The sequence below is a fragment of the Anopheles gambiae genome, chromosome 2 (assembly GCF_943734735.2).
Source record: "Anopheles gambiae chromosome 2, idAnoGambNW_F1_1, whole genome shotgun sequence".
Lineage (NCBI taxonomy): Eukaryota > Metazoa > Arthropoda > Insecta > Diptera > Culicidae > Anopheles > Anopheles gambiae.
Genome location: NC_064601.1, coordinates 115,829,778 through 115,855,597, shown reverse-complemented (window position 1 = coordinate 115,855,597; position 25,820 = coordinate 115,829,778). Strand labels below are relative to the sequence as shown.

The 25,820-nt window shown below is 47.5% G+C and overlaps 1 protein-coding gene across 4 annotated transcripts in view; it reads right to left on the bottom strand.

The window, feature by feature from the left end:
• The window catches only part of LOC1269716 (phosphatidylinositol 4-kinase beta), a 95,709-nt gene that overhangs the window by 7,296 nt on the left and 62,593 nt on the right, over positions 1 to 25,820 (bottom strand). For 3 of the 4 annotated variants that reach the window (XM_061645581.1, XM_061645582.1, XM_061645583.1), the window contains exons 3-6: positions 18,917 to 22,082; positions 649 to 760; positions 243 to 558; positions 31 to 156 (exon numbers count right to left, since the gene is read on the bottom strand). In XM_061645581.1, the coding sequence (XP_061501565.1) occupies positions 31 to 156; positions 243 to 558; positions 649 to 760; positions 18,917 to 19,986 (1,624 nt within the window). In that variant the 5' untranslated portion in view covers positions 19,987 to 22,082. Of the gene's footprint in view, positions 1 to 30; positions 157 to 242; positions 559 to 648; positions 761 to 7,881; positions 9,523 to 18,916; positions 22,083 to 25,820 lie in introns of those variants that run through there. The other variant, XM_061645585.1, reaches the window with a different exon arrangement.

Genomic DNA, 25,820 nt, shown 5'->3' with positions numbered 1-25,820 from the left:
TGTACTCCCCACCAAATCAGCTTCACTTACCAGAGTCATCCGATCCGAGACTCGTTAGATCTTCACGCTTTTTGCTGTCACTGTCCTTTACGATCGAGTTTACGATCGTTTCAGCATCATTGGAATGACTACCCTTCAGTGTCCTCAATGTGGCACCTAGTACGGGGGGGCAAATTAGACGAAACATTACAGTTTAACTATTACTGTTGGCACAACCACAAGAGATCGCAACAGTTCCATACCTTGCTCTAGAAGATCCACCTTTCTGCTCATCTGTTGCCGACTGGGCTGATGATGATGATGCGTCGTACTGTTTGTTGCTGAGGCAGCTGCTGTTGTAACAACCGTGTCGGCATCCGCTTCGCTGCCGTTGGAACCACTTTTGCCCGAGCCGGCGGTAAGGGACATTGAGCTAATGCCACGGCCACTGTTGCTCGGCGTGTTGGTCGGATTGGTGGAAGAGGATTGGATGATTTTGCTGCACATCGTACCGGTCAGTATGCCGTTCGTGCAGTGCAGTGTGTTTTCTGACTCTGCGCTCGGTGAGGACACTTCCACCTGTAGGAAGATAGAATGAGATGGAGAGAGAGAGAGTGGGGTTTCAGTATAATTCAGTGGGAGATTCGGCGAGACTATACACTGGCGTACCTCCGGTATTCGTTGCAGTGCACTATCTAAACTTCGATTTCGGTGATGTTGGGTCATGTTGATGCGATTGTTGGTCACCTGCGACACTGGAGGTAAGAGAATTCCCATTGATCTGCAAGGAAATGGAAGAAAGAAACAGGACATTAGAGAACGGCTGGGGCAAAGAAGCAGCGACATTACGCTCCACCAACTTTGAATACAGTTCAATTCACAAGGGGGAACGCGTTAATGCCAACCGTTAAGAGGAAGTTATCTAACCCTATCCGCTTCGTTCCGGCTGTCGCATAAGCATTCATACTGCACAAGACACGTGTCGTTTCTCAGCTGAATCACACATGGTGCTCTTTTATGTGTAGAAAAAAAGGGAATCAAAGAAACACCTCAAATCCCGGGAATTCCCTCCAGCCCCTGGGTTACCTTTTTCAGGTTCGCTGACATAGCGACAAAAGGGTTAAGGGTTACATTTCCACCATTCGACTTGGTTGGGTGGCGGGATTTATGAAGGTAGTAAAATGCTAACCAACCCGAAACCGGCGAGAAAGGGATTTATGCAACAACTCCGACACTGCGACTGAATCTTCGCGCAAGGTAACGTACGCTTAAAAGATTACTTTCAGCAGTACGGAGTACTGTTACAAAAGGAGAAAAAGACCTGTGCAAGACCTTCATCACAGGTCCATTTGCGAACATAACGGCGTGTGATATCCCGCCATCGTAAACTGATGATGCTGAGTGCAATCCATTAGTACACGGTTGTGTGCTGGGTGTGATGTTGTTGTCCGGAAGGTCACTAAAATCCCCGTTCGTCACACTGGTACTACACAAAACGGTACACCAACGCAAGAACAAACACAACCCGCAGCTAAAAAACGTGCGTTTATAAAACAATGTTGCTGCTGATGTGCGTTTTGTGAGAACTGACCCGCGCAGTGGAGGTGCAACAAGCGGGGAGTTGGAGGGGTATCCCAAACACACACACAAACACACACTTTCGCCGTAACAGAAGCAGCAATTATCTGACGGAAGAGAAACAATGGTGAAGCTTGCCAAGGTCACGATCGCTGGGGTACGAAATTTTGTCTTCCGGCAGATGACTAAATTGTCGCTCCGTTATTCAAAAGATTATGAAAAGTGACCAATTAGCACATTAGTTACCGGTGCGTGTAGAAGGTCACTCTCTCGTTAGAGTCTCTTGATTGAATCTGCCATCGCCTCGATCTTCGGAAATTAGTTAAAACCTAACAATTAACGGCATATCACAAGGGAATCTAAATATTTGGTTTTGCAATTCTTTGAGAACAAATCAAGATTATAATATTTTGTATGTGTCTCATCAACCAACTCTTGAGGTAGAAAAACACAAGATCCACAAAGAACGCAGCTCGTCTTCAACTCTTTCCGTTTCCAGGGTATCTTTTGTGGCCAACTTTGATTTATTGCAGCTGCAATGCAAAGCCTACGCGCGCGCCCACGACCCATACGCACATACCGGAAGGAACACGAAAGGGTAGCCAGCCCAAGTACACGCGCTCGGTAAAACTTCAATGCACGGGCTCCGTTCTTCCCACTCGATCGCTCGCGAGACCCTTCGAGGACACACAGACGAGTATAAATCATTATGTTCCAAAAATAGAACCTCATCAGCATTTCAGTGATGATAACTGGAAGGGAGAGCAAAAGTCGAAATAGAATCTCAACACACACACACACACACACACGGGGGGGAACCCTATTGGACGTTCCCCAGGGGGATGATGACGAACTGCTTCTGCTGCTGTAGTTCGTTACCCTGTTTCCTTCACAGGGGAATACCACATAGGGGCACAGACGGCGTGATAGTTTGGGAGATGCAAACCAAAACAACAGATCCCGCATTCCACGTGTAGATCTCTACACACATAAGAGCGTTGAAAACATAAAATTATTTGTTTACTTTTAACTCTACGGAGAATGTGTGACAAGCTGGGATCGGAATTTGCTGATTTATTGTTCTCAAGTGCGTGTAGTAGTTCAATGTTTTTCCTCGAGAAATTCTAGAACAATATTTTCCAATTCCAAGCGTTCTAGAGCACTAGCGCGTTTTCACTTTCCAGTTGGTTGTACGCGTACCTTGGTATGACGGCACATGTAGGACGCCCCAGATGCTAAGAACACAGTGGGTTATGTGGAATTTGTGTTACATCACAAGCAAGTCAACTAACAAGAAAACCACAGGTAATACATCCACCAGAACATCATTCCCTTACTAGGGACCTGTTCTACAGAGCCGTGCGGTAAGCTGATACTTGTAATTGATCGTGCAAATAGTTTGCCCCCCCCCCCCCATTACTCCCTTTCCGATCGTATCGATGATGCAGATCGTATCGAGACAAGAAAACCCGACCCTTGGCTGCACACAAAGCCCACCACCGATTCTTTCCGGTCGGGCTTCTGAACCGGTTCTAGCAGTAGTTGCGCGCATTCAACTGCTGCTTGGCATTCAACGCAAGCACACACTGTTCGATGAAGCGCAACAGAAAGACGCAAACGCACATACCCAACAACCACAACTGTGCTGAGATGCAAGTTACGCAAGCACACCAGCACACAGTGTGTGAGATCACCGCACAACATTGGAGAACACTGCACATGCAAATTTCGTACGTTTAAGAATCGGGGAAGAAGTTGCAAAAAGTGCTCAGTTGTCGGCGACATCTGTCCAATTTATCAAAAGAAGTACCCGCACAAGCGGGGGGAGGAAGGAGGGAGAAAGTGGGATGAAATTCGTTGTAACTATTTGCATAAATCCTGTCACAATTTGCACGCGTAAAGAGCATAAATCGTACCAGGCATTAATGCTGGCCTGTGTGAGTAAACAGTGCAAGTCTAGAGTAGAAACAAGTACCTTACCTCCCCAACGAGCGATTGGAACGTCTGATCTGGGACCGTATGGGTCATTTGTTTCTCATATGTCTGTGAGAGCTGGGTTTGCGCCCTCTCTTCCAATGGCTTCAATACCCTTGTTCAAACGCAAACGGTGGGAACGAAACTAATAATCCACTCATAAACTATATCGCTCCGGTTTGACACCAACGTCACGCATTCGAGAGCTCTAAGCTCCACTCTTCTAGAATAACTCAGACGCTGCAGACCGATCGTCGTACCTAAGCTACTTGAAATGCCCGGCCAAGAGTTGGTAGACATTTGCTGTGGGAAAATCGAACCGAAACACATCATCGCACGCAGCATAAGGCACCGCCGCAGGCAGTTTTATGCTGAGAGAAAGCAAAGAGGGTGTGGAATGCGGAATTACTCCGCAAACTCCAACCGATATGTCACGTGAGATCAGGCATGCAGCAGCACTACACTTCTGGTACGCATCTGGGTAGAGTGGGGAATAAATAAACACTTTGGAGTGAAGTATGTTGGCAATAAACTGCAGTTGCCAGTTGCCAAAACAAGAGCACTCCTTCTCCGAGTGGGCAACGGATACACGTGCGAACGTTGGACGTGTCCCCGGGGGGTTGGGGCGGGTTGCAGAGAGACGGGAAGCAATAATTACGATGAGATATTCTTACCATTCTTGCGTTTTAATGCGTTCATTACCGATACAACTAATTGGTTCCCTAATTCGTTCGGCGCGTGTCTCAGACGCTCCCCATCGTTAGCTGATCATTGATTCAAGTGATCGTGGATAAACTATAATTACATCATTACTGGACGCGTCCTTAGCAGTTCGCTATAATGCATAGAACTTCACCAATATATATACATGGGCAAGCATTATAACTCCCATAAAAACGAAATTATTAGCCCACAACGCCGTTCCTCACAGGATCCTCCCCATTGAATGCTTTCGTTCCCAAGGGAACATTCTCGTAAGAATTTCGCGCACTACTCAACCAAGCGTGGCAACGCAGCAGGCACACTCACACACAGCGTTTTGAAGTTTTGATTTATATACCTATTTCCCGCTCAGCTCAGTAGCTCCTAGTCACGGCACGGCAGCCGCAGCCACAGAACCGTTGAGAGTGCGCCATTTTTGGGGTTTCTTCATCCTTCCATCCCCGCTGGTTAGAGAAACTCGAAATTTTCCCACGAAATGCCAAGCACTTGCAAGGATTCCGTATCGGCACGGCCTGGGGAACCGTGACCAAATTTCCCTCCCCTCTTAACACTGCTAAACCACCACCCCCGGCCGCGTGTGAAGTTGTGCAAGTGAGACACGCTTCCGTTTCGGTGATAATTTATAATTCATCTAAATAGCATTCCAACGGAAAGGAAGAAGAAAAGCTGCTCTAGGATGAATGCCAATAGCACGCTGGTGTGTGTGTTGTTCCCTTTTGCTGAGGCTTTCTCTTCCCAATCAAGATGTACACACACGTACTGCGGCGCTGTTTCGCACATTTACTACGCCAAAAGTGTACAAAACACAGCTTGCAGAGTTTGCAGAGAGAGATATATACAATATTCCACCTGGTTTGCTCATTTAATCTATGCTTCAATTTAATTTTCGACAGCATAAACTACCTTCACCACCACCGCTTCACCGGTAGGATGGAAATCAAATAGGAAAAATTACCTTCGCACGGGACGGACGGCAACAACGTTTTTATTTAGTCAACATTTTATCCACTGCAGCCGGTGCCGCGCGCGAGAGCTTTTGTGTTAACATAAGTGGTGATTTTTGCCGCCCTTTATTACCCCCCTTTCCCACTAGTTCGAAACGAACCGAAAATCCTTGAATTGAATAAAACATGAGCATGGATTTTTGCGCCTTTTGGACCTTTCTGGTCGTGGCGTACCGTGGCGCTCTGGTGTGTCGTCTGCCTTGACGAGAGAGACAGAGGGAAGTAGAGAGAATGCTTTTCTGGTACAGCTCCTCAACAAAAAAAAGGGAAAAAGAACATCCCACATACACACACAAACACAGTGAAAAAGCTTTTGGTAGAGAGATAAGAATGTTCTGTACCGCGTGGTCCAACCCCACAGCATCAGAAAACCATTCCGAATGTACGGCCCAGGGGTAGAGAACGAATCGATCGTGATGCGAATTTACATTTCTGTGCGCCGCTACAAGACGGAATCACGGTAGAGAAGAGACACATTTTGATACCAATTTGCGATAAACATGCCAATTTCGATTAATTTGTTTGTTTTTGCCTCCGAATTCCTGACTCCACCACCACCACAACACCATCGGTGGCTTGTTTCTCTATCCTTCTCGAAAGGTAGTTTCTTTTCGAATCGAATTTTATTCTCAACAAAAAAAGTTTAATAAACCCTCCGATTCCGTTTGCTTATCTTAATTATTCGTTGTGAGGATTTTTATTTTAGTTCCATTAATAAAACCAAAAGCTCTCCTCTCTTAGTTTGCATCCCCGGCGGAATATATAATTAAAAGAGGTGGCGCTCGAAGTTTCTAGTTCCAGCCCAAAGTTCCGTAGACAAATGGTAGAGAGGTACACGCACGCGGCAGTGTGGGATGAATCTCTCCACCCGAGTGCTACTCCACACCCGAAGGGAGAGTTCACGAGGAGCACATGTGAAACTGGACAGCGCAAAAACGTGTCCATTCGCGCTAGAGAAGCACACTAGAATGCCGGACGGCAACCATACACGTCAGTCAAGTGAGCGTAGCCACACGGTCGTTCTATTCCAAAACTAACCAGCCTAATGCTGTCGTCAGCACCGTCACACCGGCGGCACAGGCGCGTCGAGGTGGACGACGAATATACACACATATGCATATCTATTTAATTTGTTCCGCAAACGGACACACACGGCTTGTGTCCGATGAGCTGCCAATCCCCAGGCTAGATGCTTCGGTCGGTGTTTTGTGGTCGGTCGCAATCAAATTGAGCTTTTCATGCTCATCTACGGCGATGAAGGCAAGGCAAAAAGGGGTGGTTGGAGGCGTCATTTGCAAACTGGAATACTTGTTTTGCTGCAGTGATGGAATGTCTTGCCTTTTGATGTATCAGCTGTGCAGGCATTTTTGATAGAAAAGTTGTGCTGTAAATTTATGGACACGTGTCAACCAAACTCAATTACGATGTTGTGGCTGGACGCGCTGCCTGTTAAACCGTCACACACGTGTCGCAATTATAGCGTCAGTAAGCGTCGTGTGCTTTGGATATTACAAAACTTTCGCTGCACGATCCACTCTTATCATGACGATAACACACCTGCCTGTATGTGTGGTGCAGACACAAGAGAGCTCGATATCACGTCCATAGAATGCTGGGCTTAAGTAAGGATTAATATCAACGCTTTGTAAAGGGTAGAGAGCATACTACTTGTTGTCACCAACGATAGCGTGAAGGTCCTCCCATTGTGCAATGTGTGTTTGACCGTTGACCCTTTTGTGTCTCGTCAAAGGGTGATTCATGTGGTGCGGTTGACACCTTAAGCTTAGGGATGGATTGTTTTGGAGGAGTTCCAGTTGAAGGGAAATTAATCACTCAGTCATGAACTCATCATAATGGACGATTTTGAGGAGAAGTAGAAGTTCATTGGACTTCTAGAGCCTTCCAGAGGATGTGTTGAATGCTGAGCCATCTGATATATTCATTTTTAATAATTAAAAAAAACAACCAACTTCATTCAATTGAATGGTTTTGGAAAGAACTTCGTCATTGCATTGTAAACGACAAAGAGGCGAATTGTGCTCCTTGCTGGAATTATTGGCACAATTTCTAACTCTTCAATAATAAACCCGTTTGAAGCAGAACTTTCCAAGCATTTGCGTCCTCAATTAAACATTGGACTACTTCACATTTGCCAGTAATAAATGGTTTATGAGACCTCTTCAAGTAGACAATCATGACGTGTGTGTGACGTTGAAACAAAGCTCACGACTTGCATGGCGCTTGGGGCACTTCCCAACCCACTCAGTAAAGCCCTGTGCAAAATGTGCTCACGACATCGGGTCGATTAGGGTGGGAAAATCCCAGGAATTCCTCCATCGCCAAATCAGAGGTCGAAGCGTTTGGGAAGAACCTTATCGTCCACATTATCATCATCATCATCATCAACAACGCTGGGGTGATAACGTCATAGAGATTAAACCCCTTATATGGGGATTATAATTCGCTACGAGCGAATATTGACCGTGGAATTATCATACACAGGCTGGTAGTATTAGTAGTAGTATCTTCAATTGCATTCTAACACGAGGACAAACAAACTGTACAAATAACACTAATTCAAGCAACTTTTACACCAAGCCGTAGGACAAAGACAACACCGTACCTGTGATGCACCGGAACGACTCTAAAGAAGTTGCTATCCATTGTTTACCGATCGTGTTTGACAGCTGATTCATTCGACACTCGGTATGATCGAGCGGCCCGTTACGCGTTACAAGCGTGACTGTGCGTTATACACACACATACACCCTATATCCCGATCTAGTTCTGTAGGGCACCAAAGAGAGTGTTGCTTTTTCGTTCCCTAATTACCACTTTCTTTACGGTCTCGTTGAATCGAAAGGGAAAATATGGGACTGCTGCTGCTGCGAAACTGTCGGCCAAACCGGCGTCAGCAGCAACAAACGAAACGCCGGGGATGATTCAGGTCGATTGAAAAATAAACAACAACCACCTCGCGGGATGGACCTCACGGGCGGATGGACGGACGGTCCGCCCCGGGAGAGATAACGGAAATAATACACGGGCACTTATCCGGCCACACACACAGACACACACACACGCTACACCCAAAGAAGAAGACCTAATTGTACGCAGCAAGGTGGCCACACACTGTTTCACTTTTCGCCATCCGTATGCTCCAAAAGCGGCTGAAGCATAGCGCGGCGGCGGCAAATTACAAATAAGATGGGAGGAAGATGGTTGAATTTTCAACACACTTTTTACACACTCTCGCGCGCTAGTACGCCACACCACACACACAAGAGGCGCACGAAAATTGAGCAAGGAAAACGCAAACCGCGATGTGGAACTGGGTGGGGAGGAACAGCACACACGGCGCACTGTTTTGTAGCGGAATTTTGAAAGCTTTGGAAACTGCGAGACTGTAACGAGGCAAAAGGCACACCAATACTATTATTGGGAGGCGCGCAGCAGCAGCAACTTCACATCACTAACACGGGCCCCAATTTCGTAAGGGCGGGTGAGAAAAGTTTCACCTAACGCAACACCACCCTAGCAACACACACACAAACTCACACAGGTACAGCAACACAACAACAGGTGATGGTAGTGTCTGCTGCTACTTTGATGCTAGGTTACGATGATGGGGTGGTAGTAGTAGTACGTCTAGTAACGTGCATTAGAGCCGCACACAAGGCCACGTTGGCGGTGTTTCAGAGGAGGGTGGAAGCACGGCGCACATCAATACGTTTGAAGGACAACTTCCGCACACACACACACACACACAAGCACACACTCGAGCGGTGGATTTTGGATCAATTTTTAATCACATTATTTTGTGAACAATGCAAACTGCGACGAATAACGCTTCCGTCAGACGGTGGTAACGCTACATGCACACACACAGCACACTCCTATCAGGGCACGTTACGATCGTTATCGGGGAGGTGTTTGTTATCAGACAGCTACTAATCGACATTCAGACGTCACACGGTGGTATGAACGAAGCCGTCTGATGGCGGGAGCTGGTTTTACATACGCAAGAACCTTTCAACTGCCTTGTAACCCACTAACGGTCTAACGAACACTGAACACTCCCTATTACTGTCTGCCTTCACTCCCCCGGGATGGGATGAGTAATGACAGTACACTCCGCGTCGCCTCGCCTCTTATCAATTGCGGAATCGAGATATGACGTCTTGAAAAGATAAAAAAAACGCGACTCTACTCGTCTCTTAACGACACACCACAAAGTGAACCGATTCCACCCGACGACGGCCAGCAACTGGGGAGCTGGGCACTCACGTTGTGGGTGGTGTTATGGCTTACCCTCTCTCGGAAAACTTTGACGGGGGAAAAACGCGCGTGCACACACACACCGTTGGCATGATAAGTGGAGAAGCTTCCCGATGCTTTCGTGTGGACGCGGTGGCCAACACCAAAACACGGGCACTAACACTTGCGCCCATCCATCCACGCGCTGCAATTAGAGGGTGGGTTAGATTGGAGCGCTTTTTGCTTCTACCTCTTCTATGGGGCCGCGTTGTGTTGTGGCCACCGCTTTTGGGTCGGTGAATTTGTGAGGTTTCTTCCTCAACCAGGAAGGCACGTCCCATCGCACCCACCCGCGTCAGTACGCGGGAAAGTAAACCAGAACCACGGTTGCTCCAATGAACCGTGAACACACACAACAGCGCCGTGTTATTGGCACGATGATTTACGGATATGTGTTGTTGCAGCAACAAGAATTTACTGCACGCCTCATTGCCCACCACCGACCGTTGCCTGTAGAGTGTCTGCCGGTCTCGACGTCTTTACGCGCGGGACCTCCCCTTCCCGGTCACAAAAGAATGATCGCTACTGGGGAGACGCGGTTTATTGGGTGATGGAATTCGCGATGTTAAGGACTACCGAACTCACCGTCGTCATAATCAAAGCTGCACCACACCCTCTCAAGCTCCTCCCCGCAAGATAAATGAACAAAATTGCAATCACTCACAGAGACACACGATGTAATGTAAACACACATCGAAGGAAAGATTGCTGACGCATCCCCGCGCGCGCCCTCCATTATGCTTATTGCACAGATAACGGACCCCCCCCGCCAGTGGCCCCTCTTGTGTTGCTCCGGCTGCGTGTTTATGTGTGTGTGTGTTTGGAGAGCATCGGGAAAAATTAATTGCACACTTCCAAAACACACAACAATAGGTGGAAGATACACATCTTGAGAAAGAAGACGGCGAAACCAAACCGTACCTTCTCCAAAAAGCGAACGAACGCAACGCACGTTTGATTCGAGCGTTAGATTCTCCATCTCCTCCTCTCACTCCGGTTACGAAAGTGCTTTTGCCACGCAAAGTCTAATAATTAAATTGAGTACACAGAGCAGCGCCGGTGTGTTTCGTTTTCGGTTCATCAACAATTCATCTTACTTTTGAAGAGGGAACTGTACCGCACACGCGCACAGAGCGGGAATGAAAATCAAGATGAATTTATTTATTTTGATTAATACACCTGACTGGACATCTGAGGGACAGACAGCAGATCCCATCCCATCGGGGCCAATTCCCAAGCAATAATAAGAGGGTAAGACACTATTCAATTGGTTGGACAGTAGGGCAACAACAACAGCAAAACTATTCAATATACACAACAACAACGGAGGAAAAGATTCCCTTTCTATTTTTCCACTTTGCGCAAATCTCCACATTTGGACCACCCTGAAGAAGCTGGCTAGTGGCGGTTTTTGGAGCTTGATCACCTGCAGCACCAACCTGCCGCCGGCAGCAATTCTCTTTCCCATAAAGTGGTCTTTCATCGAGATGGCGGTGGTGGTGTAACACGCTTCGATTGCGGACCATGAAAGCGAAACGAAACTTTCCCAAAAAAGCCGAGACACGGGTGAGAAGAAACCTGGGCAAGAAAGTAAGCGTTGGCTTAATTTAAAATAGACTCCGAATTGGGGATTTGATGCGGGTTTGATTATCTGTTTACAATCTCTCTTAAATCAATGACTTTTTTGTTGAGGTACAACATAACCTTTCCCCCCGCACGAACTGATAAGCGACCAAACACAGCCAATTCCGTTGGTGTTAAAAGACTTACGACATAGAATTTGTGTCATTGAACACAATAATCATCATCTCCCTCGCCATGCATTCACTCCTTATCACAAACGAGGCCTTTTTTGTTCGGGAGTTGCTCTTGCTCGCTGCCACACAGTGAATACACGATAATGCTGATGCACACCACCATCAACATCATCACACTGTCGATGATGCAAGGTACATTAAATTTATGACTTTTTCGAATGGCAAAACGATGCCGATAACTGAGACGCTAGATGTGTGTGTGTGCCAACGCTGCTGCGGGTTGGTGGTACGTTTCTCTTTGTCTGCTATGCAGCTCAAGGTTCTTTGGTCGATGCACTTGCTCGATGGGGGTAGGGGTACACCGAGAAGCACCGAGAACGCGGTGCACCATTTACCGAAGAAATCAATGATCGTGACCGTTAGATGTAAGAGGGGGACGGAGGCGGACGAGCAGTCACAGAAGGGACACCATGCACCATCATGCCTTAGGAAAATGTTCCGATTGGATGAGCCGAGTTCGACTGTAGTCAGCAAATAGTTATCACCAACCGGCGGCCTGGTGGCTGCTACTGTCTTTCTTATGTCGCCCTGCGCCGGCCGGCAGCGCTAAAACACAGCGATAGTGTTTGTAAGCCATCGGGAGTTAACGATTTAAGACGCCGCATCACCGGATTGGATGCCACTACTCGAGCGTGAGCCAGATAATGGAGATAATATGGGGTAGCCTTCGGGGGGGGTGCTTTTACAAGAAAGGACAGCCCTTGTGTTGTCTAACGGCGCAGACAGGAACGGAAACACAAGGCAAGCAATTTACTGCTCCATAATATTCAATCACAACTGACTCGCAAACTGGCTCAACTTTGCCAATAAAGCTTCTTGTGTGTGTGTGTTTAGAAGCTGCTACTAAGCACAACATAGCCCCTTAGGGGGAAGAGTACACATAAACCATCATCGGCGTATGCGGTGTTGTGCTTCTATTCATCAACGTACCACCCACCAGCACGCTGGGTCGCTTATTTCACATGAAGAATTGCACGAAAGTTGGTAACACATTTTCCAAACTCTTCCAAATGACTTCCTTTCCGAGTGCGCTGCCGACGAAAGATCTTTTCCGGTAGCTCATAATCATGCACTTCTCTTGCCAAGAGTGTGTGCTTCTCGGGGAACTGGGCGCGCACCAGGCCAAAGTTAGCTTGTTAAACACAACCCTTCGCAGGGCTCTCCCAAAGGGAATGGATGAGCAGTCGATCATTCAAGCACCAGAAAAGAGAGAGAGAGTGCGAGAGAGCGAGCACGCGCGAGAGCAATTAAAACTTTCCGCAAACACTATAGTGTGGAAAACAATAAGACGCCTTCTTCTGGCTCGGTAATACTTCTCAAACAACGTCGATTTTGCTTGTCGAGAAATTGAAGGTATCTTGGTTTGTATTTGCCGCACAATAGGAAGTGCACAAACACTGGAGGAGAGGGCGTGCTTGGTGAGTGTGTGTGTGTGCTTCGCCACCACCAACTTACTACAACAGTTTGCCAAGATGAGATGGCTTTCTTTCTGTTTGACCAAACCAACAAGTCTCAAATTTGCCTTTTCACGGCACACACGGCAGAGCAAGAGCAACGCCGTAACGCGCCGTACTGATAAGCGAACGAAGCACACCAACGCAGCACACAAGAGGAGACAAGGCAAAAGGCTCTTCAAACATTCGCAAACAACTACGAAGGTGGAGAGTTTATCGAAAGTTTGCAACACAGAAAAGGAAATCAGCACAACCGACCCGACGATCACTTGTCGCCATATTTTACCTCGGGGTTCCGGTGTGTGTGTGTGTCTTGGCGCCCGTCGGTGGCAATACTGATACTGAAGTATCACACTCTGGGCTGGGGGGGTTAGGAGTTGGAGAGGGAGAAGGTGTTGCGCGCGCCTTTCACGCGCTGTCAAACGGAGACATTAGATTGGAGGAAAAAGTTGTCCGGATATCGTCATACTTGCCCACATCTTCTCTACATTGTGATGATAATCAAAAGCTCTAAATATAACTTTTATTGACCTCCCGACCATCGCCCTTTGAAGGGTGAAGGGAGGATGAAAGATGTCAACAACAGCCCTAGCAAAATCCGCAAAGTAATAACTTTCAGCTCTAGTTAAACTTCTCCTTCGGGCAAGGGATGGAGCGAGCGACGGTGTGTCTTATGCAAATGTCAACTAAGCCGCAGATTGTAAGTGGTGAGGAGTTTGACGTTTTCCTACTGCAGAGCTCTACCGGGTGTCGTGTGTTAAAGTTAAAGGATCGATTACACGTTCTGAAGATGCATTTAAATGCCACAGTTGGTGTGTTGAACGAGTCGGGGGGTTGATCTAATTCTATCAAATTACTTTAGTAATGGACCCCCTTTTTGTGCGACATTGCCAATAGAGAAACTTCTCTCTCTCTAGTTTGAAAGTCCATCGCCGAGTTTAATGTCCTAACATTGCAGCACGGGTCTCGTCGCATACATATGCTACCATCATCATCATCATCATCAATGCACCATCATAATGAGGAAGTCACAATTAGCTTTCCCTTGCTGCTGCTAATTACTGTGGGCCTAGTTCATGCCATTGTCTCTCGTCGTGGTTGATAACGTTTTCACTTAATAAACGTATCGCTCGCTCTGCTGATTAAATAATGCTCATTCAAAAATGGAATCGCTATGGCCCGGTGTACAGAAAGTAGAGCTTGGCTGGCTGGCTGGCTGGCTGGCTGGCAGGCACATGATTAATAATTCATTCCCTGTTCGGTCGAGGTGAAACTTAAACCACCTTCGCACCATCCCCGAACCGAAGAATATTGATTAAAGGTCGTTTGGGCGAGGAAAATTGAATCTCTTCCATTCGGTTTTCTAAAGGAGAGAGGATGATAATTCCAATTCCAATCTATCTTCCATCTAACTCCCTTTACGTGATATCTTCCTACCCTTCGCCTGCTTATTAGCTTCCCAGTGGCGTTTACCGGGTTTGATTTATCGTTGTTTCTTACCTTTCTCCCAAAACATAGTTCTAGATGCTATACTACCGTAAACATTAAACCCCTGTTTGTAGAGTACCCTGCGGCGGGCAAATAAATTCTAATTCCTTTTCACACTGCACCGATAAAGCAAAGCAGGTCGCGTTAAGGTAGGAACAACAAATAGCCCTTTCCGAAAGGATGATATTCTCCATTTCATGCCGGCGGCCTCGAGAGATGCACTAGAGAGACACCAACCAAAGAGCATTCTTATCATATTTCACCGTCTTATCTACTTTTGACCGTCATCGTGGTTTTCACCGTCTCGCGAGAATAGTTTTTTTTTATATTTATGACTTATAGAAGGGTTGTAGAAACACCGCCACCAACCCGTAAGCGAGACAAGGCAGGGAGAGAGAGAGAAATCTGACTTTTATCCGGCGACGCATGGAGCACATGCATGGGGAGGTTTCATAAATTTTAATAAACACCATTAAGATCGTTTCCCGGCCTTGGCTGTGGTACCGTTATGCTAGGCAAATCCTGACACTGCTAACCATGGAAAAGGGAAACCCCAGAGAAAAGGGTTCACTGTCACAGTCTCCGGTTGGTGGTCGTCCATTAGATCGTCATAAATTGAATTTTAGTTTATTCTTTTCGTTAGAGCGATCCTCTGGCCGTAGCAGCAGAAACAACAAGTTTCATTTCGAAATGCAACACGCACATAAGGGGGCTCATAGATATTCTTTTAGTGCTAGTTGGCTTAGTGCGCCAAAAATCTTGATAACTACCCACAAGACCGTCCCCCGTCCGATCGTTCAAGTTTGAATCAGATTACCAATCAGTAACACAGCTCGGGCAGCAAATCCGATTACCTACATCAAAGACCACCAGAGTTCCAGTTCATCACCAAAAAAAACGGGGCCAATACTAACCATTCCCCCTCGCCAGGAGGTCCACACTCATTACAGACTCCCTACTCTCCCTATTATTGAAGCGCACGAACGTACCACTAGGTGGCCATAAATTATCGTCTTATTGCACCACGATTGCAGCAGCCCGTAAGCTACAATAACAAAAGAACAGGGAAAAGGTAAACTGTTACAAACTGTAGCAGCTACGGGATCAGATACACCACCACCACCTACGCGGGATACACAGCTCTCCGTTCGATTATGCACGCATGTTGACCATTATCACAAAATGAACTGTTTTTTAGTGAGAACCGAAACCACAGGCCTTTGCTTCTTGAGGTCCAACCAGTAGGGGGGATTGTGAATTAATGGCATAAACGTGCCGTCTAAGTACATCCGGCGGACGCTGCTGTTGCTGTTTGGTTAGTTGAGCTATTGAGGAATTTCGCTCCGAGAGCACTGCTAGCACCATAGCAGACTGCATTCCATAAACGACCTCAAGGGATAGGTTTCCGGCACCAGCAATTAATCAGTTGCAGTCCCAAGCAGTGCGCGTACAGGGCAAGTTGCATCATTTCGCCCTAGTTAGAACCAGGCCGTGCTGGTCCGCGCTGCTGGGACACGATTGGGTTGCATTTTAATAGCACCTATTGGTCAATTGCTGGTCGTGTTCTGCGACGCGGCGACCGTTGCAACAACCGCTCCCGGGAGGAGGTCCTAAAGAATCAAGCCCCTAGAGGTAATGGTTTCGCCAGAGACACGTTTGGCAATTGTTAACTGCGACTCACCAGCGGCACTAGAGACAGAGCGCGAAACGTGCTCCAATCAATTAGCACCTGCCGTTAGGTGCCTTAAACCATTTGGACACAACTTGCAAGAATCGTTGGGCTACATTCAGACACAGTCGTCGTAGAGAGACACACAACCCAAAAAAAAATGGACCCTCTAGACAGGTGATGCAAACGCGCGCGAAGTAAGCACAGCGCACATGCGACACACGCGCCTTGGTAAAGCTCTGACACACGCAAACACGGCTCCAGTTCTTAGGTGCCCCGCTCGTGGAACTGATTTCACGTTCGCACTAACATTGAACACCAAACAAACACACCGGGGCACAATGGATTTAGTATCGATTTGTTTTAATTAAATTAACTCCCGTGCCCATGAGTCGTTCTGTGCGTGTGTGTTGCGTGGAAGAACTCCGTGCCCGTGTGCTTTATGACCCCACCAGTGACCTTTATCGGCTCTGCTCGCTGATAATAGTGATAGGGCAGGCGGCAGGCAGCGTTTTGGGTGTGTTGATGGCCCGTAAGTTACTGCAACAGGGTGTGTCCAGATTCCAGACCTGGTAACAGCAGCAGCAGAGAACGCGACGACTTTATGCTTCAAGCTTTACCAATAGTAGGAAGTTGTCATTCTGAAAGTGAGATTAAAATGTTCTTTCCCCTTCTTTTCCTTCTAAGTTAATCCTTTTTCCAAGCACTTCTTCCACAAACCATTGTTCTTCTTCAGAGGGTGCACACGTTGGGTACGTCCATTTCCGGAGAGCCAGCAGAGGAGGTCTAAATGTAACTCGCCGCGGGTCATTGGACTGGGTTGGGAGTTGATAAAATGCTGCTGTGCTGCTGCTGCTACTTAAGCATTCCACTCACGTACCACGTATCACACATTCGACAACACTACACACCTAGAGGACGAACAGCAATTTGCCATTCGTGGCCGTCTCTCTCTTGGTTGGAAGTTGGCAAGAAGCGCAAGAATAGAATAGAATGAATCGGAAATGGAGCTGCTGACACTGACGCTTCAATCTATCCATTTTGTTTCTTTTGGAAGGTGGCCACCTTTCCCCCTCTTCCCTGTTGCTGTACGGTGAAAAGGGAACACGTGTGAGCTGTGAATAGTACTTCCGCATCACGCTTAGAATCGGTCGTCCAATTGCAGAGGAGGACAACACATATACCACTATTCTTCCAAATATACGACGGGGAAGTTAGGCAAATGAAGTGATGTCATACATCCAAGCACCCTTTGATGGGACGTGCTTAGCGATTACGGACGTTGGGCTGCGCTGGAAAAGAGAACCAGCAAGCAGCACAATGTCCCTGTAATTAGTTGTGTTAATATCTTCCATTGAAGCACACGTCGCGTTGCAGTGGAGAGTCGTGATTTAAACGCTCGTAAAAGGGCAATTTATTTTCACAATTCAAAATTTTATGATACACCATGTTTTACAGCAGAACTATAGCTCATTAGTGAGAGAACGTTTCAATCATAGACATTGGCATTGGAGACAAATTCTTTGAAGGCTGGCATTGTTGCACTTTGTATCGGATATTTGGTTCCAACAGAAATAAAAACCCCGCGCAACCTATTTTATTCACACTCAAAACAGCTTTCGAAACAACAACCCACACCCTCTCTACCATCGAGCACTTACCACAAAAAAACATGTGGCTCGCTCTATAAATGGTCAATAAATTTGCGTAAATCGAAAAAGCGAGGACCGAACCTACATCAAAAGCCTGTTCTACATACAAGTGGTGAACATTCGCACACCACACACCGTAGACATCATCATACCGCTCTCCTCATCGTACTTGCTGCTGCTGCTGCTGCTGGCTCCAATTCATGTGGGATTTGTGGACAGTAGTACAAAAACGCAAACACAAATGGCCCCGAAGAGCATGCAGCATGTGCAGGTTTTATAATGAAATAACAAAACACAGCAAAACTCTGTACAGACACAGCTATAGAATACGAATAAACTGCACTCTCAACAACAGTGCAGTTCCACCAAATTTATAGGTTCCGTCGCCCCCGGCCCCGGCCCGTAGAATGTGTGCTGACCGTGTGTTTCAGGCTTTATCGGACAAATCGTACAACACGATAGAAATTGAAAGCGAGATGCAAAACATCATAATGCTCCACGGGGAGTCTGTCCCAGGAGGGTTTGTTGTTATTCGCAGTAAATGGTGAAAATTTAGCTCTTTTGCAGGCATTGTGTAGAGAGTTCAAAATATTCCCCATTTGTTGGTCTATTCCGAAGGACAACCCAGTAATGCTCTAGTTTTCCATTTCCAACCCTTAAACCAACAACTTCCTACTGCACGTGGGAACTAGGGGAAGCATTAATGTCTAATTGATTACCATCCCAAATTTGTCCCCCGATTATTTCAACGAACTCACGACGTTCGTTACGAGTTCTATTACTTTTGAAACACTGGTGGTGTGCCGCAACAGTGCCGTTGTTGTGGCCGATGGGTGTGGGATTTTAAAATAATCTTCCCCCTCATGTAGACCACGGTCATCATCGATGATGTGATGACGATGGTGGTATACCAACAAGTTGCGATTTTTCTACCGAACCCTTTTTCGGAGGGGATTTCAACTGAGAGGGATTACCTACATTCAAACGGTATTCTCGTCGCTGATGAGAACGACAGGTTTGGGGTTCATAGAAACCAAACATGATATCGATTGGCGAGATGTAACAGTTGGGCACAATCTGTGTCCGCATCATGCTTTTGTGGGTACTTGAAACCGCTTTAAACGAGCGATTACTTGTATCATTGAGTATCATTGAGAAATTCGTTCGGGAGCTGTGGGAGATGCTCTTGAGTTCACAGTATGAATGGGGAAAAAGCTGGAAAATACCTTCGAGATGGTGTTGTTAGTATGATTTCACTTACCTAAAATCTAAACTAAGATTTCTTTGGTGCGTTGAAAGTCTCGTCTTTGGCGGTGGCATCCCGGACGATGACGATCCACCGTTGGCGTTCGGTCCGGAACGTCCATGGACCGAGGGCATGCTGGTGGTGGAAAGACCACTGCTGCTTCCTCCACCGCAACTATTGCTCAAGCTTAACCTCGGTTTGTGGAACCTGGGTGGCATGCTAGTGACTGTGCCGTTGGACGCGGCGCCACCGTCCGCCGAGGAGAGCGCACTGGAGGACGCCGTCGTTAGGGAAGCACCGGATGGAGGTTTGATTGCCAGCAGTACCGGTGCTGTCGTCGTCGTCCCGATGTCCGTGCACGAGGTGGAGGTGCTCTTCTTCTTCGACAGACACCCATTATCACTGTGGTTAGTGTTACTAGCTACTGCTGCTGCTGCTGCTCTACTACTGCTGCTATCACTCTGCTTGGTCGTTGTGTCAGCCTTTGCTTGGTGCAGTTTGCCGGTACCATTCACCAGCAGGGAAGGTAGTTGCGCCGTCACCGTCGTCGGCTGCTGGTGTAGATGGTGATGATGGCTGCTACCGCTATCCACCTGATCGACGCTCATGATCCGAGTACCAGCGGACCCGTTCAGCAGCAGGCAGGCCGATGAATCCTCGTCAAGTGCCATCGGACTCTGGACGGGAGTTGTTGCAACCGAGGTGTCTTCTGGCGTGGTTGTCGCCGGGGTGAGTTCGTCACCATCCAGACCAACGACGAGACTGTTGTTGCGATTGGTGCAGCTGATCTCGCGGATATGGCGCAGCTTCTCGTAGCTGCTGTTGGGCGGATGGTCGGCCACCGCTGGCCGATGAGTTTTGATGTTGAGCAGCAGCTTCGAGGAGGTGGATGAGCCCGTCAGTGAGGAGGCTTTGGTGCCCATCAGGGCACTGCCGTTCGTGAGGACCATCCCGTTGCTACTGCTGCCGGTAGGATCGTGCCCACTGGAGGATGGTGGGCCGGTACCGTTGGAATTTGTCGTCGTCGCCGAGGAAGACGAGGACGCAGAGGATGAAGCTTTAAATGCAGAAAACACGGAATTCATCGTTGACGATCACGGGGCTAAGGGGGTTAGCAGAAAGGGAAGCAGTAGTGGATGCACGGTCGCTGCGCCTACCACCGCTGCCTCTGCTCCCTTTCCGGTGCTCCTTAGGGTTGTATGGAGGTAAAGCACTTTCCTTTCACTCATAAAATGCAAAACACCACCGCCAGTATCGCCATCTTTCCCTTCATCCAATCCACCCGAGCGATCGGATCTTGTGCTCGTGGACAAAGGGGGTGGGAGGGGGGGGGGGGGGGGATAATCGAGAGACGAAAACACGTCGAATTTCCGGACTTCTTCTTATTCTTCTTATTCTTCTTATTCGTATTCACTGCCTCTCCACTACACACGGGCCACGGATTTCCGAAGTTATCAAACTGTGGTGCCGTAACGGAGTTGTTTGTGTACTTTTTTCTTGCACTCTCTCTCTCTCTCTCTCTCTGTTTTCCTTCTCCTTCCGCACAAAGTGACACTCTGCTCTGCTTTCCCTCTCACTCTCTATCACACTATTGGTTTTGACAGTTGCTGCCGCGTGAGCACTGTGAAAGCACTTTAAATTCAACCAAATCGTATTACCACACTGTGCCACCCAATTTGTACCGATTGGACACGCACAGAGACGCACACACATGCACGTTGTATTGAACGCACACCGACACCGTGTTGTCACAGATAAACAATCGGCGCAACTTGAATTGGCAACGTGTACCCACTTTCTCTGCTTTTATTTTACACTCCCCGTTCACGATAAGCGAATCGGAGCATTCACATGCACGAAAAAAAAAACATACACACTGATCGATCACACTTGAAATTTGTTGCTTCAAATTTCTCGCTGCACGAGCATGGGCTCTCTATCTTACTCAAAACAATGCAACACACAAAACAACAAAGTGGACGCACGGTTTGAGAGCAATGCCTCCAATATCAACACTCACTGGAGGATGTTGATTTTTAAATTCACTTCCACGTGCACATTTCACTGATTAAATTTTCTTGCTCCACTGTATGTGTGCTGCTCACTGATCTTCTTCACCAACGGGGCGAGCACAGCAAAACAAAAAAAAACAAACCTTTCGCACACTTTCTCCGCTGGCTCTTTCGGAAAGGAAAAGGAGGTTTGCACAAAACACGGAGCAGCGGCACTTCTGGAACTACTTTGGAAGAAGGGACACACATTCACAGTTGCAGTGTTTACACACCTCACCTCACTACAAAACACAGACGCGTGGCAACGGAATTCACGATTTTCGATAAGCCATAGCAGCTACGACTGAAGTATCGCAGAGCTTGCTGCGAAGAGATCTACTGCTGCGCTGCTGCTACTACGATCGTTGACGACGCACGTCTCGAGCGCAACTGTCAACGGGTGCGGCGTGTTGTTTTCGGTCGACCGCTCTCAATCTCTCTCGCTCTCCTCCACTCTCTTTCTCTCGCTCGCGCGCTCGCAGATGACAATCCGATCTGGTCCCGCACTTTGTACCTTCCCCTAAACTGCCAGTGCACGGGAACACAACAACGCGGGGGTCGATGAAGTCATCCGGAATGGGTTGCGTCCGGATTCGTCATAGCAGCGGCATCTTTCTCAGACACGTTGTGCGTGTGTGTGTGTGTTTTTTTCGGTTCCTTGGGACTTCTTCCCTCGCAAGAGGAAGCTCTCCTTCGCGTTTCGTGCGCCCACAACCGTCGGCTGCTGTGATTAACTGCCGCGTGCTGCCGGCGTTGTTGTCGCTGCTGCTGTTGCTGCTGCTGCTGACCGTGACACGGTCGTCGTCGTCGTTGCGGTGTGCGTGACGGAAACCGATGGCTGCTGCATTCGGAAACGCGACGGTGGACTGGCGGCGATGCTGTTCACCTTGCAGCCGGTAACCATTGCAGTTCGGGCTGCAAAAACATACCCGTGGTGTAGTTGCCGTACACAGTGCGGTTGTGTGTGCAACCGCCACGTGAGGAGGGGGTTCGATTTTCTGCGCCTACTTTGGCCGCTGTTCTCCACACGTGAGAGAGACGGAGCCCGGCCAGTGAAGCCCGACCGGCGGAAGCAGCGTGTGTTTCGATTACAATCCAAAGGGAAAGCTTCCAAAACAAAGCGAGGAAATCTGCAGAAAGAAAGAAAGAGCGAGAGAGAAAGAAATATAAATAAGAGCGTGAAGTTCGGAGTGTGCAAAAGGGGCTGGGGGGAGCAAATGGCAAACACCTCAAACGGCTACACACATCTGTCTTTTGCCGCATTTTGCAGTATGCCGTCATGCAGCCTCTGCATCCCTTCACCGGCACAGCGACTAACGCGCGAACGTGGGACTAAAAATCCCGAAAAAAAGAAACGATCACCGTACCAAACCTGTACCCCTTGCTGTTGGTGAGGCGTTTGTTGGACAGAGAAGGAGAAGGAGGAGAACTGCAGCAAACTTTCAATTTTTATTGCCAAATCTTAATAAGCAAGATGGTGGAGCAGCCGTTACCTCATCGGGTACACTCACAGCGCTATTGGCGAAGAATGGAAAAAACAAGCAGGTGAACGTGAATGATGGTGGTTGATCCAGCCCCAGGTGCAGCTGCTAGCAGGCAGTACGCACATACAGATTCCGACCCGAGAGCCGAGAGAACCAAGAGGCGCAGCAGATGATTAACAGATGATTCAAGCATACAGCAGAAAGGAGTGGGCCGACCGTTGTATTTCCACAGGGAATTGCCTCCAATATGTGCAAGCTTTTGCCCGTTAAACCGACTACCCTTGAAGCTCCAGAACTCTCAAGATCAAGTGAACACAATTGGGAAATATTCTGCGAGAACACTGTCATATACTTTGGCAGGTGCCGTTTTGGTTTATTGCAGCTGTCCAAAAAATGGCAAAATATTATACCCAACTCGATCGACTACCTAACCCCTCTTGTGTAAAGGGACATAAGGGGAGTGCACCCCATAAATCCGCACCCGGATCTCTCACACGTCCTTCACACGTCCCGCGCATGTTCTTGTTTGGTAAATCAATTTCAGGTTGTTTTTTCGCTTATCCTACCCCAGTGTAATAAGCGAACCACACGAAGCACCTTAAAAGTATAATCTCTGGAGGAGGCGGCAACAACTGGAACTGGACCAGTTTGTGAATCGTACGCCGAATGAGATCACCATTGTGGACCTTTTTTCAGTCTGTTCTCTGTTGTTGTGGTGAGTTAGTCGCGTTGGGTTTGTTGTGGTTTGCTTAAAATGTCAGATTGAATCTAAAGTTTATCACGTGATGTAGTGTGAATGTTCAAGGTTTCCATTTTTCAACCAAGTTCATCGTACAGCAGCTCTCACGACGGACAGCTTGGAGAATAGGGGAACAACGTTCTAAGCCCTAACCCTTACCATGGACAACACACCCGTCGACCGGGAGGAACGTCTTACTATCCCTCCTACTACTCACTCCACCGGCATCAGGGTCATGACCCTCACAGCACCAAAGAGTCAAACCACCGTAACAACGACAACCCATTGTTCTGAGACCGGTGCGCAAAGGGGTAGAGAGTGACGTTTCCCTCCTACGACTGGATGAAGTCATCCGAATCGGGAAGAAACCTGGCCCCTCTCACACATAAGTGTTAACTACCGTAGAGCGAACCCTCAGCTGCATCAACTTGGGATTCCGCGAGCAGGAAAAGATCTTCATTCCCGAAAACATCTTAGAGTCGGCGGGGCCCTCCCATGCGGGGCCCTACCAAAAGCCTTCGCAATCGAAACGGCACGCACCCTACACCCTTGTGTCTGGTGGGCGCCCAGGCTCGTCAACGTCAACTGCTGGTGTTGCCGTCAAAAGCGGTTGCCATAAAATTTTAATTTTAAATTAGCTTCCCTCGTGTGTGCTTATGCGCTTCTCCTCCTTCTTCGTTTCTCTCTTCATTTAGGAGTTGTAATAAAATTTGACTACCATACACTCTCATGTCATGAAATTTTGGAAAAAGTTCCCAGCTCAGAAGAAACCAAAAAGAAGAAGGCAAAAGAGGGGAAAACTCTGAGCAGCAACAAAGTTTGCGCAGCACATCAGAGAGAGCTCCTCCCAAGCACGAACACTCGCGCGAACCAAATTGCGCTTAATTTCTTCTAATTATTTATCGCACAAGTCATCCCTCCTTAAAAGCGCACAGAGACACGTTGGAGAGACAACAAAAAGACGAGAATTGCAGTTCTAAATTACGTTTACGAGCTTCCTTTACGGCGTTGTGTGTGTACACGCCCTTTTAGCTCCCTTTCTTTAAAAAAACAAGGCCTTATCCAAGCATCGAAGACGGCAAAACGCACTCACTTAATGAGGTAAGAATGTCTCGGAAGGCTAATAAAAGGCCCGCACCACTTGATCCTCTCCCAACTCCTTCTGGAGAGTGTGGGGAGAGGGTGATTTTATTATTATTTTTCCTCGCCGGTGGAGGGACACGATGAACATATCTTCCAAAAAACAGAAGAAAGGAAGACAGTCGTGTACAAATCCAGCGAATGGTTTGGTTTGATGGGTTTAAGGCATTTTTTATGAAGCCATAACTCGCTGTCACACACAGCGAGATATACTGGGGATGAGGAGGCTCTACTAATGGTTGAATGGATGATCCCGGACGCTTGACGGTATGTTTTCCCTTTAAACATCCGCCACAGTTTTGGTGGGTCTCAAGCAGAACTCCAAAAAGGAATCGAACCTGCTAAGACAATCCACATCCACAGAGTACGCCAACATCCTGTGTATCACTCTATAGCTGTCTCCATCTCGTCTTGAAGCATCATCGGAAAAGTCGTCTAACTGAAGAGGGGAAAACGCAACTTTTACGATGAATAAACTGTGAAACGATCCATCGATCGGACGTTAATGGCGACTTCGGAGCGCGGACAGCGGTGTGTTCAGAAGAGATTTAAAGCGATCAGTAAAGGTATGGTAAAAGCGAGCTAGCTTGTGGTTGTCATGACAACGAAAGCATAACATAAAAAATGACATTCCAGCAGGAAAAGGGAGAGACATTCCTTTCCAAATGCACTTTTACACATTGTTACAGTGAATGGCACACAATAAATCATTTAATCAAAAATAGAACATTGAACATCTTAATTATGCATAACCCACTTCTGCGATTGCAGTGGGGGAGGGGGGGTTTCTGGTGCACTTTTCCGCTTCCCACAAACAACATCGTCAATAAATAATGCACACTGCTCTCTGTATGTGAATTTCATCCGTTTTTTATGTACTCTGTAACCCACCAATTATGCTCTACCAGCTGCATAGTGGGAAGTAGGATGAAAATGGTATCGAAATACAAACTGCATACAAACACATAACACAACGAAAAAAGCATATGTGTGTGTGTGAAATTTCACTTCATTTCACTGAGCATTGTATTTTGTCCCTCGTTTTCTGTAGCCGTTACTGTTGTTATGAATGCAGCGACTCTGTTATTGCAGCTGATTTATTTCCTCCGTGTGTTCGAACCAACCAAGCCTTTTTTGCTTCATTTGTGAACACACACACAATCACAAACACTGCACATAATATTGTACAGGAAATTGCAGGTGATAGCAATAAATAAAAATGCGCGCTCGAAACACATCCTCCCTCGAAAAGCCCCGCTGGAGGAAAGCGTCCCAACACAAAAGCCAGCAACAACCATCAGTGGGGAGATGATTATTTTCCGTCGATTTCCTGTCATCTTGTCAGCTCACACAGGTGCTTGCGTATCGTTGTGTGCACGATGGCGCGAAAAAGATGTTGGAAAGAGGCAATTATGATGCTCTCACCGGTAGTGGTGATGGTGGTGGAGGCAGCCAAAGTACAAATCACAACAAAAACAAACCTTACGAAACATCTCAGCGGCGAA